The 17,983-nt window shown below is 47.3% G+C and overlaps 1 protein-coding gene across 1 annotated transcript; it reads left to right on the forward strand.

Annotated features, from left to right (window-relative positions):
- Positions 1-4,759: 4,759 nt before the first annotated feature.
- Positions 4,760-10,386, forward strand: ZNF703 (zinc finger protein 703). Its single transcript, XM_020985289.2, is given in 4 exon segments — positions 4,760-6,175; positions 7,375-7,443; positions 7,445-7,729; positions 7,731-10,386. Coding segments are annotated over 4 exon segments (1,806 nt in total). The 5' UTR covers positions 4,760-5,899; the 3' UTR covers positions 8,907-10,386.
- Positions 10,387-17,983: the final 7,597 nt, after the last annotated feature.

The raw sequence follows: 17,983 nt of genomic DNA on the forward strand, positions 1-17,983 counted from the left end.
TCTCTATCCAGATGTCTCATAGGTATTGTAAATTCAACAAATCCATTGCCCCACCCCAAACATCCCTCTTTCTTCTGAAGCCACTACCATCTTCCAGTCACCCAGGTTACCAATATCAGGGTCAGCCTCCACTTTTTACTTTTCTTCGCCCTCTATATTCAATCAGTTGCCAAATCTTTTTGGCTCTACTTCCATGACTTAATCCATATTCATCCTTTTCTCTCCATTCACATACTCATGACCTTACATCAAGCTCCCATAACTTCTTACCTGAATTACTGCAATAGTTTCCTAATTAATCTCCGTGCTTCTAATCTCTGCTCCTTCCAATCCAATGAAAATATAACCTTCCTTTGCTTAAGAAAGCTTTCTATTGCCTTGAGATTAAAACACACCCGTTAGGTTGGTATTTAAAGCACTTTATAGTGTGTCTACAATCTACTTTTCCAGACCCACTTCACATTATTCTGCATTCTAGTCTGGCTGGCCTACTTGTTGCTCCCTGAATTTCCATCTCCCAACTCCTTGCCTTTGCAATAGGCTGTTCTCTGTGTCCTGGAATATACACCCTCGTCACCTTTATGGAGAAATAGCAGGAGAAGTTAAGGAAATCCTTAACTTACTTCATGATTCAGCTCCAAGGTGCAATCTCCCACCTGGAGCTTCTACTCACCAAATAGGGTGATCCAGTGGGAATAGTTCTGAGTTTAGAGACAGGAGAGCTGAGTTCAAATCCTAGCTCTTATCTTTTCTACCAGTGTAACCTGGAGCAAGTCACTTAACTTCTCTAGGATACAGTTACTTCATTGGTAAAATAAAAAGTTTGAGACTTCTAAGGTCCCTTCTAGCTCTATACCTATGATCCCAAGTTGTATCCTTCAGTTAGAATGAAAGCTCCTTGAAGACAGGGAGTGTTTTCCCTTTTTATTCAAATTCCCCAGGGCCTATCACAGTATGTTTAATAAATGACCATTGAATTGAATTGAATTGAATACAAATAATTTGTATAACAATGTAAGAGAAAGTCTCACCATCCTGCTGATCAAGTACATTATAAATTAATCGTTATCATCCAACTCCAACCGGGCCCTCACTGAAGCAAGGCAGCCCTTTTATTCCTCCTTGAATTGAATCTCTATCTCATTCCCTATTAAAAAAAATTCCAAATCTTCTCTTCCCTCTTCATACCCCCCACTTCTCTTCCTCTGCACTCTCTCTTACTTAAAGACCTTCTTACTTTAATGGAAAAAAAAATTGAGGCCATTCAAAGTGAGCTCTTGTCTTCTTTCCTCATCTCAAAAAGCCTTGACCTCATTTCCAACTCTCTCTTCCTTTCCCCCAGACTCTAAGAGGATGCCCTTCTAAGTCCAACCCCTGTGTATGTGTATTTGATTCCAGCCCGTCCAGTTTTCTCCAGCAGATTGCATCCTAAATCATTCCCCCTCTCTCTTAAAGCTACCACATCTTCCTATTACCTGATTTCCCTCCCTAATCCCTTCAAACATGCCTTCAAGCTATCTCCTGTATCTCTTCTCACTATCTCAGCCAAAAAAAAAAAAGTTGTCTCCATTTGCTGTCTCGGCTTCTTTACCTTTCACTCACTCTTAAACCATTTGCAATCTGGCTTTTGACCTCATTATTCAACTGAGACTACTCCTTCAATGTTATCAAACATCACTTACTGGCTAAATCTCTTGGATTTTTTCAATCTCTCTCAACCAATCTGCTCTATTTGACATTGCAGACCACCCGTTCCTCTTGGACATCTCTTCTCTCTGGATTTTTACTTCCCGGTTTCTTCTCAATCTCGTTTGCTGGCTCATCATCCGTATCATTCCGCTTATATGTTCCCCAAAATTCTGCCCTGGACCTTCTTTTCTTATATGTCTACTCTTACTACATCATTAGCTCAAACTAGTTTAACTAGTATGTCTATGCAGATGACTCATAGATCTATATATCCAGCCCCAGTCTTCCCCTCTGAGTTTCCGTCCCATTCATGGCACATTTTAAAACTGAATACTCCAGAGACATCTTAAATTTCACATATCTACAGCTCAACTCTATCTTTCCTTGTAAACTCTCCCTTCTTCCCAAATTTCCCTTTCTACCAAAGGCACCACAAATCTCCGATTTATAATCTCAGCATTATCCTCAACTCCTCACTCTACATATCCAAAAAACTGCCAGATCCTCCCTTTTCTGCCTTCACAATATCTCTTTAGCACTCTAACACAGTCCCTCATCACCTCTCACCTAGATTACTGAAGCAGCCCCTTAATAGTAGCACCTCCAGGGGAGAGAAAAGAGAGAGAAAAAAAAAGGGGGGGAGAAAAAATTTATATGATAACTTTACTATATATTTAAAAGGAATAACAAGTTGTACGTAACAGATTTGCAGTTTTATGTGCAATCATCTTTTTTATTATGCTATGTTATGGAAATCCTTGTTTTATTCCATAAATTTAAAAATTAATTACTTTTTAAAAAATAGGTCTCCCTGCCTCAGGTCTCTCCCTATTCCAATCCTCCAGACTTCTGGCAAAATAATTTTTGTGCAGATGTGACCATGTGACTCCTTTACTCAACCAACTTCAGTGGCTTTCTATTGCTTATACAATCAAATAGAAATTACTCTATTTAGCTTTTAAATCCTATAAACGTGGCCTCAAACTATCTTTCCAGTCTCACTGGACATTACTTTAACTCCCACATTCTGAGATCCAGCCAAACTGGTTATCTCCCTTCTCCATGCATTTGTACTAACCGTGTACTAGCAAGCTCAAGCACCATCTTCTGCATGAAGCCTTTCTCAAGCCCCCTCAACTGCCAGTGGTATACCTCCCAAATTAACTTTTATTTAACTACTGTGTATGCTGTTTTTGTTCGATTGTTTTTCAGTCATGTCAGACACTTCATGACCCCATTGGGGGGGTTTCTAGCCAAAGATACTGGAGTGGTTTGCCATTTCCTTTTCCAGTTCATTTTACAGATGAGATAACTGAGGCAAACATGGTTAAGTGACTTGCCCAGGGTCACACAGCTAGTAAGTGTCTGAGGCTAAATTTGATCTGAGCCTTCCTGACTCCTGGCCTGGCACTCTATCCACTGTGCCACCTAGCTGGCCCTGTGTGTACGTACATAAGCAGTATAATAATATTTGTGTTTATAAATACAAACATGCTTATTTTCTATTTGTGCTGTAAATTTTATACAGGGTGTCCCAAAAGTCTTAATACAAGTATATTAAGACCTTTGGGACACCTTGTGTGAACTTATTGTCTTCCTCCTTTAGGATGAAAGTTTATTTCAATTAATGATTGTTTCATTCTTTTGTACTTGTATCCCCAATGCCTGGTACATAGTAAGTACTTAATAAATACCTAATTGATTGATTGAAAAATATTTCATTCAGCTTAAAGGACTCCCTTGAAAGGCTTCTCTCCCTTTGTCTTATACCTAGAACTAAGTAATCTTTATTAAAGACTCTTTAAATTCCTCCCAGCTCTAAAATTCTATGATTTCAGAAATATACCTTGGTTGTTTAGAGTGAATAATGTGAACTAAGCCCTACAGAAGGGTTCATTTTGGGCTGGACTGGGATCCCTCACACAATACTGCACAGCCAAAGTGACAGGTCTAGGGGGGAAATGGAGTGGGGGAGGGGGAAGAGAAGGAAAGAAGAAAAAAAGGAAAAAAGAAAGTTACATGATAACTTTATTATATATTCAAAAGGGATAGCAAGTTGTACATAACAGATTTGCGGTTTCATGTACAATCATTTCTTTTTTAAAAATTTTACTATGTTATGGAAATGCCTGTTTTATTTCTTAAGTTCAGAATATGTATATTTATTATTATTTTTTTAAATGGAGTGCCTGATGATGGCTGGTAGAGTACTAGTATTTGAGGTAAGCATGTGATAGAACCTACTCTTCAGTGGCTGAAGGGAGGGCCAAGAAAAGACATCTCTGCGCCTGGAGTTTAGAGGGGTGGTCCTAAGAACTATATCTCGGCAATACCTCTCTCTGTTACATTTCTCTTCAACAACCCTCATTCGAAAAACCCTGACCAAACAACAACAATAACACCTTCCCCCCCAAAAAAAAACCTAACAACAACAACAAAAAAAACAACGAAAACTAAAGCCTTGATTTGGAGAAATGATATAGCACGCTAGGAGATCCAGCCCGCTGTCAAAAAACCACAAAAATTAAAGAGTTTTCCCCGTGAATGACCGAGGTGAATGCTGTCTGCACAGTATGAAAGCATTTCCCCATCTTAGTGATCTTTCGGGTTCCCGACTCTTTGTGGACATATACATGATCGCAGATCAAGAAGGAAGCTCCAATTCACTCTCGCCTCAATTTTACATATGTGGTAACTGGGTCCGAGAAAAGTTATCGAGGCCTAGGTCCCTGGTCACATAGGTAGTAGAGGAGGAGGATTTGAACCCAAGTCTTCTGATTCCACAGCCTGCTCTTTCCATATCATTCCAAAATTTCCATTCTTTCCCTATGCCTGTTTCACATAAGAAAGCACATGCATACGGGCATACATAGTGGGAGAAAGTGTTTATATACATACATACATACATCTATATACACTCAAGTCTCTGTAACTCTGTGGAAGGGGTGAGGGGAGGTAGGAGAGGGTGCCCAGTGAGAAACCTTTTTCCCGGGATTCGGGTCTCACCAGTGATCGGAACTCCATAAGCAGCAGCAAACAGCCGCCAGGCGTGGTAGTGAGGGAAAGAATTTTCTGCCTCTAGAGAGGACATGAAAGGAAACACGAAACACTTCAAATATCCGAGTAATAAATCAGCGTTCGCTCACAGAGCATCAGGCAGGCCAGGGCAAGGGAGAACGAGGTAGGCGAGCTTTACCCACGGGTTAGAAGCCTTGGCTGGGCAGGAGAGGTAATGCCGCGGCGATGACATCACCCAGAGTGGGTCCTCTCCCTAACTTGCCAGCTTGGGACCTGACAGATCATTAGAGAGTACTTCAAGCTGACCGATCAGCACCGCCCGCCCGGGGCCAGGAGGTGCCTCTGAGTCCAGGGCGCCGCGCTCTCTCTTCCCTCCGCTGCCAAAGGAGCTAACACTCCCAGGTCGGCTCCGAACGAAGACGTGGACTCAGAAACGCGCCCCCGGGGGAGCACTGGCACCGTTTCTGACTGACCCTGGGCGTTCTGAAGCCAGCATCCGAGAGAAGCTGGGGACCCGTTACTGTGCCCACCCCAACTTGGGGCGCAGCTGCCCCCCCAGCACCTCTTTTGGCCCGCGTGACACCCCTACTGTGGAAAGAGGGAAAGGGGTGAGAACCCAGAGGGACGAAGCAAGCAGCAGCAGATATCCGCTCTTCTGACTCCTAGAGGTGTCCCGGTGCTTATAGGGACCCCCGAGGCAAGGGACGCCCAGTGGGGAGAGGGTAGGTGGAGGACTGGGGAGTGGGGGGGAAGGGGGAACCACCGCTGAATCCGGGAAGCTGAGGCTTCTGTGGAGGCGGAGCGGGGCTCCTTTAAGGATCTCCCCTCCCACCCGGCGAGGCCGGCCCCCTGCCTGCCAGCTCTCCCCGCCCCGGGGTCCCTGCGAGAGCAGCGATTGGGCGGGCGCGGCTATCCCTTTGAAGTGTGGCTGCCGATCGCGGGTATTTGACGTGTGGCTAGAAGAAGGGGAAGGTTTTTGTGTTCTTCGCCGGGGCCAGCGGCGGCGGTGCTGGCTGTGGCGGCGGCGGTGGCAGCGGAGGAGGGGAGGTGGAGGAGGAGGAGGAGGAGGAGCGGTTGGCTGCTGCACCCCGCTCGGCACTGCGGAGCGAGCCCGCCCGCCCCGGGAGCTCGCCTCCCCGGTGCTCCCCCTCCCCGCCCCCCCCGTCCCCGCCCGTGGCGCTGCCTCCTCCAAATGAGCGATTCGCCCGCTGGATCTAACCCAAGGACACCGGAAAGCAGCAGCAGCGGCGGCGGCGGCGGCAGCGGCAGCGGCAGCAGTCAGAGCAGCGGAGGAGGGAAGAGACCAGCGGTCCCGGCGGCGGTGTCCCTCCTGCCTCCGGCGGACCCCCTGCGGCAGGCGAACCGACTCCCCATCAGGGTACTGAAGATGCTGAGCGCGCACACCGGCCACCTCTTGCACCCGGAATACCTGCAGCCGCTTTCCTCCACTCCAGTCAGCCCCATCGAGGTCAGTCCCTGCTCCGCAACGCCCCCCCCATGCCACCCCCACTCCTCACGACCTATTCCTCGTAGGTTCTGCCTGAAACTGCCGCCCAATTCACCCTGGTCCTTATCCTTATGCCCTGGGACCCCGAGCTCCGCTTAGTAGAACCCGGTCACTCTTGTGCACCAGGGGTGTGGGTGAGGGGTCGGGCCAGTGGTTGATACCGGAGCACTACTCACACCTCCAGGCTTATCCCTCCTGGCAGCAGGTTTTTCTGCCCAGTTTCTTTGCTCCCTGTCTCCTTTACTCTCTCCCTGGCCAACGCCGGGCCCAGATTCTGGGTTCCTAGAGGCGATCTTGCGGTGGGCTCTGTACTCCCCACCCTCACCCCTCCCCAACTTTCACCCCTACTCGAAAGAGGCTTAAATGCAGCACTGACCCCCACTACCGTCCTCCCTTTCCCCTGCAAAAAACACCTCTCCGTCTTCAAGTCCCGTCCAGTCCACTCTCGGGGCCGCGTCCGAAACGCTGAAAATCTTCCCCACTCTGTTCCTGGGGCGCCCTCCCCTGGGGCGCTGCAGTGAGTGCACTAGCCGGCCCTCGCCTGGAATGCTATCATCCACGCCCCCTACTCCAACGCCCCAAGGCGCCTCCAGTGACCTCCACGTTCCGAAGTTCGCTTAACTGGGGGATAAGTTTTCCCCGGGACATGAAGTGTATGGAAGGAAGAGGGGTGGGGGAAGAAAGAAAAAGGAAGAGCCAGATCCTTGCTCTCCTCTTTTAGGAGGCAAAGAAAAGCCGAGTCCCTTTCACAACTGGCTGTTCTCTACCCTTCTATTCCCCCTGCATTCCCACCCTCAGAGGAGAGGTGGTGTTCTCTTTCTCCTGGAACCCAAGGTGCCAGGAACCCATCCCAGGCAATCATGTTTAGGGTAGTCACAAACAGGCCGAGAACGTGACCCGTGAGGTGGCCTTTCCCCTTCTCTTCCTCCGGGGCCTAAGAAATCTTGGTTACTAACTCACGTGGTGGGGAGGGAGAATTCCGGCCGTCTCTTCCACCCTCCTTGTGGGCGCTTCTTGTCCCTAGCTCCCTCCCACCGTCATCCCTATATTCCCAGGGCTCCCTCGCGCTCTATCCGCTTAGTCTCGCTGTCTCACGCTGTCCCTTTACCTCCTTTCTCTCTCCTCCCACCCTCCCCACCCCCCACCGCTGTCTCTCGCAGCTGGACGCCAAGAAAAGCCCGCTGGCGCTGCTGGCCCAAACCTGCTCGCAGATCGGCAAACCTGATCCACCCACCCTCCTCCAAGCTGAACTCGGTGGCGGCGGCGGCCAACGGCCTTGGGCCGGAGAAGGACTCTGGCCGCTCCGCCTCAGCCGCCTCCTCCGCTTCCGCGGCTCTCAAGCAGCTAGGGGACTCACCGACGGAGGACAAGTCCAGCTTCAAACCCTACTCCAAGGGGTCTGGCGGGGATTCCCGCAAAGATGGAGGCTCTTCTTCCACCTCTTCCTCCTCTTCTTCTTCCTCCCCTGGAGACAAGGCAGGGTTTAGGGTACCCAGCGCAGCCTGCCAGCCTTTCCCCCCCGCACGGAGGTGCCGTCTCAGCTTCTTCTTCATCCTCCTCCCCCGGCAACTCCCGGGGCGGCTCACCGCACCATTCGGACTGCAAGGGCAGCGGCGGCGGTGGAGGCGGAGGAGGCGGGGGCGGAGGGGACCTGGACAAGAAAGATCAAGACCCCAAACCCAGCCCGGAGGCAGGAAGCGGGAGCCGAAGCGCCGAGCCCGCGTCACACAGCGGAGAGGCTGGCTCGTCCGGGCGCAAGTCGGAGCCGCCTGCGGCTCTGGTGGGCGCCGGCCACGTGGCGCCGGTGTCTCCGTACAAACCCGGCCACTCCGTGTTCCCTTTGCCACCCTCCAGCATCGGCTATCACGGCTCCATCGTGGGCGCCTACGCCGGCTACCCGTCCCAGTTCGTGCCTGGTCTGGATCCTAGCAAATCCGGGCTGGTGGGGGGTCAGCTGTCCGGGGGGCTGGGCCTGCCTCCCGGCAAGCCTCCTAGCTCCAGTCCACTGACAGGCGCCTCGCCACCCTCATTCTTGCAGGGTTTATGCCGGGACCCCTACTGCCTGGGCGGTTACCACAGCGCCTCCTCACACCTGGGCGGCTCCAGCTGCTCCACTTGCAGTGCGCACGAACCCGCCGGGCCTAGCCTAAAGCCGGGGGCTTACCCGCTGGTCTACCCAGGCCATCCGCTCCAGCCCGCCGCCCTCTCCTCCAGCGCAGCGCAGGCTGCGCTCCCGGGACATCCTCTCTACACCTACGGTTTCATGCTACAGAACGAACCGCTACCACACAGCTGCAACTGGGTAGCGGCCAGCGGGCCGTGTGACAAGCGCTTCGCCACCTCTGAGGAGTTGCTCAGCCACCTACGGACCCACACGGCCCTCCCCGGCGCCGAGAAACTACTAGCCGCTTACCCCGGGGGGTCAGGCCTGAGCAGTGCGGCCGCCGCTGCGGCTGCAGCTTCCTGTCACCTACACCTCCCTCCACCCGCCGCCCCCGGCAGCCCTGGGTCGCTGTCCTTGCGGAGTCCACATACTTTGGGGTTAAGTCGGTACCACCCCTATGGCAAGAGCCACTTACCCACACCTGGGGGCTTAGCTGTGCCATCCCTACCCACAGCCGGACCCTACTACTCGCCATACGCGCTCTACGGACAGAGACTAGCCTCAGCCTCCGCTCTTGGATACCAGTAACTACAGCCTCTTCTCCTCCCCTGCCCTTACCCTCTGCCCAGCCTCCTCTTCCACCTCCTTTCTGGCCACTACCACCACCACCACCACCACCACCACCGCCACCGGCAGCAGCCTCCACTACCACTCCTCCCTCCTAGCATTCCCCTTCCTGACCCCACCCTCCTGGACTGTGTATTTATTTACTGTACTATTAGCTTACAAGCTGGGAATATAAGTGCATTAATGGCCCACGAGTCAATGTTATGCAAAAAGTCTGTGTCCCCCCCCCCACCGCCCAAATAATAATAATAATGATAATTATCAAGTGATCAAAAGATCCCCACACCTCTTCCTTTCTTTTTTTCTCTTAGGTTTGGGTTTTAGAGTTACTTCTTCTCTACCTCCCCCCCTCCCCGGTTTCTTTCTTTCTTTCTTTCTTTTTATTGATTTGTTTTTATTGGGAGGAGGGGGAATTGGGGTTCTTGGATTCTTGGTTTTTTTGTTCCTTTTCTGGGAAGTTTCTTGCATGATTCTTGACACTTGAAACTGCATTGTTCCTTCTGTCCACCTTTTTCCTCTTGTTTCCATTGGCATTTCCTTTTTTTTTTCTTTGTACAGGTAACAGAGGTGATTTAAAAAAATATATACGTAGTTCGAGGAAAGGGGAGTCAGGCAGGCCGAAAGTTGGACGGCAGTGCTGTCTTTTTGTCCCTAGGCTTTGCCTGCCCCTCCCTCCTTTGGCACTGCTTCCCCCTCCCTCCCTCGGGGCTCCATTATGAGGCACTGGGCCTGAAGGCACAGAAACCTTCCTTGACCTGCAGCCAAGGAGCCCCTCTGGGTCTCTAGCAGCAGTTTCCTGATATTGAATCCCAACAGCCCAACTGAACATTTCCGTTCACCCCTATATCCCAAAAATACACGGTCAGGAGTCTCCCTGCCAAAAGGGATGAGTAATACAATACCCTGGGGAACCTAACCATCAGGGCCCACCTTAATTAAAAGTTCTAGATGGGCCTGCCGCGTGAAAGGCCTGGCTCTTTCTAGTCTACCAAGTGCTTTATAATCCTTTCTTTCTTTTAAGTCTCCTATTGGGGCAGCAACCCTTGCTATATAGGAGAGAAAGGGGGACTCTCTCCTCAGACATCTCCAGATCAGACCAGTCCAGCGTTTTAAAATCGAATGAGATCTTAATACAATTGAGAAAACATTTGGAGGGAGGGAGATAGAAACCCCCATCCGAATCTCCACAGGCCTCAAGCTTTCTGTCCCCACCTGGTTCGGAACCCCCGGAGCAGGGGCAGGCAAACGGTCAAGGCTTACTAGGTGACCTATGACACTCCCTCCCGCCTCCCCAGCCTGCTCCCCAACCCCTCCCATTCTTCCCCCTACTCCCCCACAGTCTTGCGCAGCGCGGAGGCTGTGGGGCCAGTTTTGGATGAATAGAGCTCTCTCCGTTGGTAAGACTTATTTTGTTAATAAATGGAATACTTGGCTATATTCACACCGTAGTGTGTTTCTCTCTTGCCTTCCTCATCGTCTTTCTCTCCGCCCCACCCTGCCCCGTTAGATACCCTTCTTTTTTATTGTTTAAATTTTTTTAATGATTACCTCTTTGGATCCTTACAGAGGTGAATTTAATGGAGTCCCCAGGAAGAGGGGCTGGGAAAGGGGGGGAGTCCTTGCCCCAATATGTTACAAATAATAAAACAATATTATTTTTTCATTTATTTATTTAGTTCCCAACCTCACTTCAAAAGCCTTGGTATTTCGGGGGACCTGGGTGGAGGGCGTATGTGAATGTGGACTTTCCTCTGGTCCAAATCCGAGGTGAAAGGGGCTGAGAAAGGAAAAAAAGGGCTCCCCAAACTCCAAGTAGCTACACCTTCCAAGAGCTGGGCGAGGCGCGGCGGTGCCTAGAGACAACAAGCCTTTGGCGCCACCTAGCGGCGTATATAAGTGCAATAAAAAACGGAAAAGGCTGACTCCAGCCCCGACGGCACTTCGAACAATTCGTATTCCTCTAAATCCAGGATGATTATATTTCTTGTTTGGTGTTTGTTTTTCTTGTGCCTCGCCTGCCCCACAATTTCCCCCCAAAATCTCATTACTCGGGTGGAAACGAAAAAGAAAAATACACCTGCTCAGAGCGGCTGCCTAGCAATGCTTCCGCACTACACTAAGCCAAGGCCAGGGTTTTTTTAGCGTTGGGAAATTTGCAAGGCCAGTGATTTTCCAGAGACAGGTGCGCAGCCCTGGTGTTGCTGTGTAGGCGCAGCAGCTAAAACTGAACTTGAAGCTATCTTCAGAAAGGAGAGGGCAGGCTGCTATGTTTTCTTTCTTGCTAGCCTATTTTCTCTAGCTTTCAAGATTGACGTTGGCTTCTCCTGCCTTCTTGACTGGCCGGGGAGATCCATGTTTCAATGTAATACGCAGATTGGGGTATGGGAGCCGAAGGAGATAATACACCTTCAACCTTTCCTTAACCTTTTACTCCAAGAGCTCTGGGGGAAGGCTCTGAGAAACCATGAATAAGGAAAGGAGGCAGGAAGAATTGGAGTTTCCACGCCAGCCCCAAGAAGAGTGACCAAATCTGAGGTTCCATATCTCTGGAGGTCTCTTCTCTGCTTCTTTATACTCTTGTGCCTTTGTTTTCAGTTTTCTGGGCCCAGTCTCCTCCAATTCGTTGAAGCAAGAAGCCCCTCTGCTCAGTGGGAGGACTTAAGTCTTTGATAGTGACTGAGTGCAGGCAGGTTGAACTGATGGGAGTTAGATTCACTAGTTCCTTGACAGGCTCTCCTGATTTTCCGATGTGTTCTTTCCCTCACCTATGAGCTAAGGTCGGTCCTTCTCAGTCTGTCTAGTAAACCTGAATTGGGGTGGAGCCAGTGAGTCGGTGCCAACCCACGGCAGGCCTGTTGTTGGTTTCTAAGTGTAGTGAAAGACTTCCTTCGGCCTTGGAAATGTAGAGCAGAAAATATTGCAGATTCAGCTGGGTAGGATGGAGGACGTGAAGAATGTTAACTCACTGCTTAGTGAAGAGGGGGAGCCTTTCCTTGCTCCCAATAATCTCCAAGTTAGTAGCAATACAATATCAGCTAAATAGACAATTGTGGGCACTTGAAATCCAGTTGGGGCTAAAATATCTAAATATTAAAGAAATGAGGTAGAAGAGACCAAAGGGATATCTGGCTTGTTATGGATAATTGTTTCAATTCCTCACTTAAATTGTAAGTGTAAACATGGCCAAAATGCCTTACTTGTGACTGATGGGAAGGGTCCAACCTAGTCCTGATCCATGAGTGAGGGTAGACTGAAAAGCCAAGGAAATGAAGGGCATAGGGTGTCCTTCTTTGCTCTCATCCACTTTCTCTCTTTCACTCACAGTCCCTGCTTATGGGAGAGAGGAGTCAGGGAAAAACCCAGGCCTGAGGTGAGTCCTGAACCAAGAGTGCCCTTGGGAGACGGAGAAAGGGACATATAGGGTACCAAGTAACCTAGCTTTGACCCCAGTGTGGGTACAAAAAGGACAGAGGTGCATTAAAGATCTGTGCCAGGCAGGAGCCTGTAAAACTGTTTCCTCATTTGAGCCAGATCCAACCCCTTCTTTTTGCAGATGACAAAATTTAAGCCTGGGGTGGGGGAAGTGACTAATATTGAGCACTCAAACAACAAAGGAATTGGAAGCCTACTCAGTTGTCTATAGAACCTCAGGTTCTTTCTACTACTTCCCAAATTCACAGCACTTTGCAAAAATGGTCATTCCAATCCATAATGCTCTCATGATTTCAGGGTAAATTATTTACTCCCTGACCCAGATCCTAGAAACTGGGCAAACTTCAGTCCTGATACCTTCAATAGGACACTGAAGTTTTTCTTCAGAAAAGTCTTCACATTTCTATTAGAAAAGTTAGTTAATTTTGGGAATAGGCTGCTTTACTTCTAAAGGAGTACTTGAACCTAGATTGATGGGAGTTGGTGCTGCCCCATAGAGCAAGGTTCAGAGAATCAAAGGGAGATGACTCAGGGAAAAGGTCCCAAGAGGACACTCAACTCTCATCTCAGGATATTCCTGGGGAAACAGTATTGCCAGATTTCCCAGAGTTTAAATATGTCTATCTAATGGTAGCTGAAATCTAATGCTTCTCTCTGCCCTCCCTCTTCCCAGCCCACTAGGATCCCTTGCTTTTTTCTCTCTTACTGGTTGATTTTCTGAAAAAATCCTCCCTATTCCAGAAGCATATCTATTTTTCTTTCATCAATTTTAAAGTAAGTTCATAGATCGCTAGAGCTGGGAGAGACCTTAGATTATATCTAGTTCCACACTCTCATTTTTTGTCGTTGTGGTTGTTTGGTTAGTTGGTTTGGGATTTTTTTGTTTGGGTAGGGTTTTTTTTATTCTTTGGTGTTTTGGGGTTTTTTTGGTTTGGTTGGGTTTTTGTTTTGTTTTGTTTTGTTTTTTGTTTGTTTATTTGTTTGTTTTGTGAAGAAGAAAATTGAAGCCCATAAAGCTTCTGTGATTTATTCAAGAGCACACAGATCGTTAATGCCAGTTATGCCATACTACATATAAATAGAAAACTCTTTCCCACTTCTTGTATCAAAATGTGTGCCTTTCAGGACAGCTAGCTGGCACAGTGGATAAAGCACCGGCCCTGGAGTCAGGAGGACCTGAGTTCAAATGTGGCCTCAAACTCTTGACACTTACTAGCTCAGTGACCCTGGGCAAGTCATTTAACCCCTTTGCCTAGCCCCCTCCCAAAAAAAAGTGTGCTTTTCTAGGTAGTTTGAAGAGAGGATGGACTCAAAGCCAAAAATTCTTTCATTATCCATGCAGTGAAAGGGTTCCTTTTAAATAGCAACTCTGTTCTAGGTGGGTGTGAATATCAAAGTAAGTTGATCAGTTCCCCTGGGTTTTCTCCATAAGATAGACTGTCCTAGTTAAGCATGGTGCATAGAAAAGATGAGTCCTGGATGGAAGGGGCCATCCTGAAACTCCCATTCTTATATCGAGTGACTGGTGACATTGCCTGGAATGTCTCACTTCAGGATGGGAAATGCCTGTTCTTCCTCCTAGCTAGTGAGCTGGTGATATATGTGAGCTGTTTTAATTAGACAGTGGGGAGTTTGCCACTTGCAGAAAGCTTAACTCTCATTAACAAAGTTGCCACTTAATAGAGATGATCCTCACTACCAACTGCATATCTGAGCTTTACTTCTACAAAGACACTGAATCAACACCAATTACTTCTACCAGAACCCCTTTGGAAGGGAGTTGTCTCCTCCTCCTTCTGTGCTATTTCCTCCTCTTCCTCCTTTCCCCCTCCTTCTTTCTCCTTCCTCTCTTCCTTCTCTTTTCCCCTCCTTCCTTGCCCTTTCTCCCCCTCCGCTGTCCCTGAGCAGAAGCCAGAAAATGGGGCTGATGTTCCCAAGGCACCAGGAAGGATGTTCCTGGCTCCAGGTCATATTCTTACACCTCCTGCCTGGTTATTTTTGTGGCCTTGTGGGCAGCAGTTGGAGAGGCAGTCAGGGGATGAGGAAGAAGGACCTAATAGGACTAATTTAATGAGTTAGGATCCAGATTTTTCATGAACAGCCATCTGTGTCTCTTAAGGAAATCCATGGTCCAACTGGAAAAAAAGGGGTTGCTGAACTCATCATCTTAGCAATGCCAAAGTCAAATGGGTTGGGCCAGTACACTCTGATTTTATGTGGTGGGAATGGTAATATCTCCAAATAGATGAAGTTAACTCCATTCCTGATGTAGAGCTCGGTTACTGTGGAATCTGCCTTACAATAATACCACTGCACTGCACTTTATTAATCATTCTGTAGGGGAAGCTGCTCTCCAGTTTTCTGTTTGATTTGACTTCACCCTGTCTTTCTGCAGAATGGATGGCTGAGCGCATCCGATAATGTATGGTTTAATTTGGAGCACTATGGGTTTGAATTACCATTTTCATAATGTGCTGTGCATTAATGTGTTACATCATTTATAAAGAGAGATGTGCTGGGTTTCAAACTTTCTCCTGAAAGGCAAAGTCACCTAAAAGAAACAAACCCAGTCACAAACAGCCCATCTCCCCAAATTCTACCACCATCATTTAAAAAAAAAAAGCATTTCCCAAAAGAACTTCCTGATCCTCAGTGAGAGTATTTTGGATTCAGATGGTGCTGGTGGGTGTCAAGAAGGGGAGGAGGAGCGAGAGGGAGAGGGGGAGGGGGGGAGAGACACAGAGAGAGAGAGAGAGAGAGAGAGAGAGAGAGAGACATATGACTACATATAAGACCCAAACAGGCAGAGCAAAAGTGCCCTCATTATTGCGTAACAACTGATTTTCCATCCAGCCCCCATAGCAGGAGACCTCCAGTGGTTGACTCTCAGTCGACCCTAATCCCAGCACTCCCTCTCGAATGGCTGTAATAACACCAGCTGTCTGTTACTCAAACTCTGACTGAGGAGGAAAAAGCACTGATTATCCAAATACAGTCATTAAAGGGGAAATGTGTTTTTAGGACTGTCAGAGTGATTAATGAGGGCTAGCCGTCTTTGCAAATGCACTTGTTTAGTCTAACTGGCAGCTTCTATTTTCCTATTGATTTATTGCAGCAGTTGCCGGGGCCTTGGTGTGTGCAAAGTCAGGGCACTTCACAAACTGGGCGCTGTTTAAACAGGAAAAGCATGTACCATTTTGTCCAGGAGGGAAGGGGCAAGCTAAAGGCTCTCCCTTCAGCTCCCTCTCCGGGGGCTCCAACCAACAAAAGCCACATTAAAACCTGGGGCCAGGAGAGGGAAGGAAATTCCCCTCCCCTGAGTCCTCCCTAGTCATCCAAGGTCAATGGGGACACACCACAGCCCTGGACAAAGTCAGCCCTATTGTAAGGACTTGGCATGCCCACATTTTTCCCCCTTGTCCCAAAAAGAGCTAATGAAAACTGAGTCCAAGCAGAGAAAATGGTCCCAGACTAGAAGGGGTGAAATCACAAAGAACAGACGTCATCACTACCAAGTAGTCAAAGAGTAGGGCAAAGTACAGAGGCATCAAGTGAGTTTGGCAGGGAGATCACTCTTCATTTTAGTTTTTTTAATACTAAAAAAAAAAAATCCGGCCTAATGGACAACATTTGCCTCTAGCTCTTTTCACATTTACAATTCATATCCTGACAGTGATGTATCTGGATGTCAAAGAACAGAATTATTAGCTCAAAAATATAGTTCTTTCATTACAGGTTGTGTTTTCAGTTAGTCAATCAACACTCAGTCAGCAAGAATTTATACTCTATTGTGTGTTTCAATGTCCTTGAGGATACACGGAATGAGTGATGGAGAGCCTGGATGCTACATTGGTACCCTGGAGATATTAAAAGGGCTCTAGTGTATTTGCTGGAAACTCTGTGGAGGATTTCTAGAGATAAGATAAGAACTGCATGGGGCAGAAAGTATGGAGCTGCAAATCTGTATCGGAACAGCCACACTTCAGTATCTAGCATCCAGCAAATAATCTCTGACATTCCAAGCAATTTACTCAGGGCTGTGGAGATACAAAACCTTTGCTAATGTCCTTCGATGCTTCATGGTGGCCCGAAGGTGACCCTGTGTTCTTAAAGACTACAGCAGTGGGGCACAAGATCTGACAGGCCCTCTCAAGCTAGAAAGGCTTTAAGTAGAAGGCTTAGACACAGACTTCACGTCCATCATCAGAGGATCAGCCTATCTAAGTATGGAGAGGTTTATTACTAGACAGCTGACCAACAGGGGATGATTTTTTTTGGCCGCAGTAGTTCATAAAAATTTTACATTAAAGAAAAAGGAAGAGGGGATCTTTTGAAGCATTGAACTATGGGATATCAAACAAGAAATGGTCTTTATCCCTAAGTTGACATTTGGATTGAGAAGAAAGTTGTATACTGATGAAACAAGGTAGGATGATATATAAAATCTCATTTTCTGCTGATATCACTAAGTGCTAAATTGCATAGTACAGGCAATTAGAGAACAGAGCAATATATAAAGTGATAATTGTTCTGTTCAGGCAGTAGTGGAAATAACAATGCATTTGGAGTCAGGAGACCTGGCATATAAATGCAAACATCTGAAGATGACACTAAGCTCTATGAGCTTAGTCAAAGTCAATGTAGCTCCCCGAGCCTCAACTTCCTCACTTGTAATTTGGGGTTAATCCTACTTGAATGAATGAATTAATGGAATGCTTTGTTTTTTCCCTATCATTCACACAGATTTGCACTACAACCTCAGTATAGTTGTGGTCAGGAAGTGCCTTAGAAACCTTAAAATTCTGTGTAAATATGTCTTTAATATTATTAATAATTAAAGGCAACATGAGTTATAGTATAGGCTAGTATTGTCAGGAAGGGATTCGCTGAGATCTTTCAGGCTTGGTCTAAAGCAGGGATTCTTTTTTTTAATAATATTTTTTTTCTCCCAATTACATGTAAGGACCATTTTTAACATTTATTTTTTAAAATTTTGAATTCCAGATTCTCTTCTTTCCTCCTTCCCTCCCCTATCCCTGAGATGGCAAGCAGTTTGCTGTAGGTTATACATGTGCAATCATCCAAAATACATTCCAATATTAGTCATGTTTAAAACAGAGATTCTTTATTTTTTTATATTTTTGGTAAGTAGTATTTTATTTTTTTCCAATTACATTTAAAAATAGCTTTCAGAATTGTATTTTATAAGATTTGAGTTTCAAATTTTTTCTCCCTCCCTTCCTCCCACCCCTCTCTCCAAGATGGCAAGCAATCTGATATAGATTATACATGTGCAGTCATGTTAATATATTTCCACATTAGTCATGTTGCGAAAGAAGAAATAGAACAAAAGGGAAAAGCCACACACACAAAAAAGGTGAAAATAGTATGCTTTGATCTGCACTCAGACTCCATAGTTCTTTTTCTGGGTGTGGAGAGCATTTTCTATCATGAGTCTTTGGAATTGTCTTGGATCGTTGTATTACTGAAAAGAGCTAAGTCAATCATAGTTGATCATCACACAATGTTGCCATTACTGTGTACAATGTACTCCTGGTTCTGCCCACTTCATTCAGTATCAGTCCGTGTAAGTCTTTCCAGGCTTT

The sequence above is a fragment of the Phascolarctos cinereus genome, unplaced genomic scaffold (assembly GCF_003287225.1).
Source record: "Phascolarctos cinereus isolate Bilbo 61053 unplaced genomic scaffold, phaCin_HiC Scaffold_2;HRSCAF=192, whole genome shotgun sequence".
In the NCBI taxonomy this organism is placed as follows: domain Eukaryota; kingdom Metazoa; phylum Chordata; class Mammalia; order Diprotodontia; family Phascolarctidae; genus Phascolarctos; species Phascolarctos cinereus.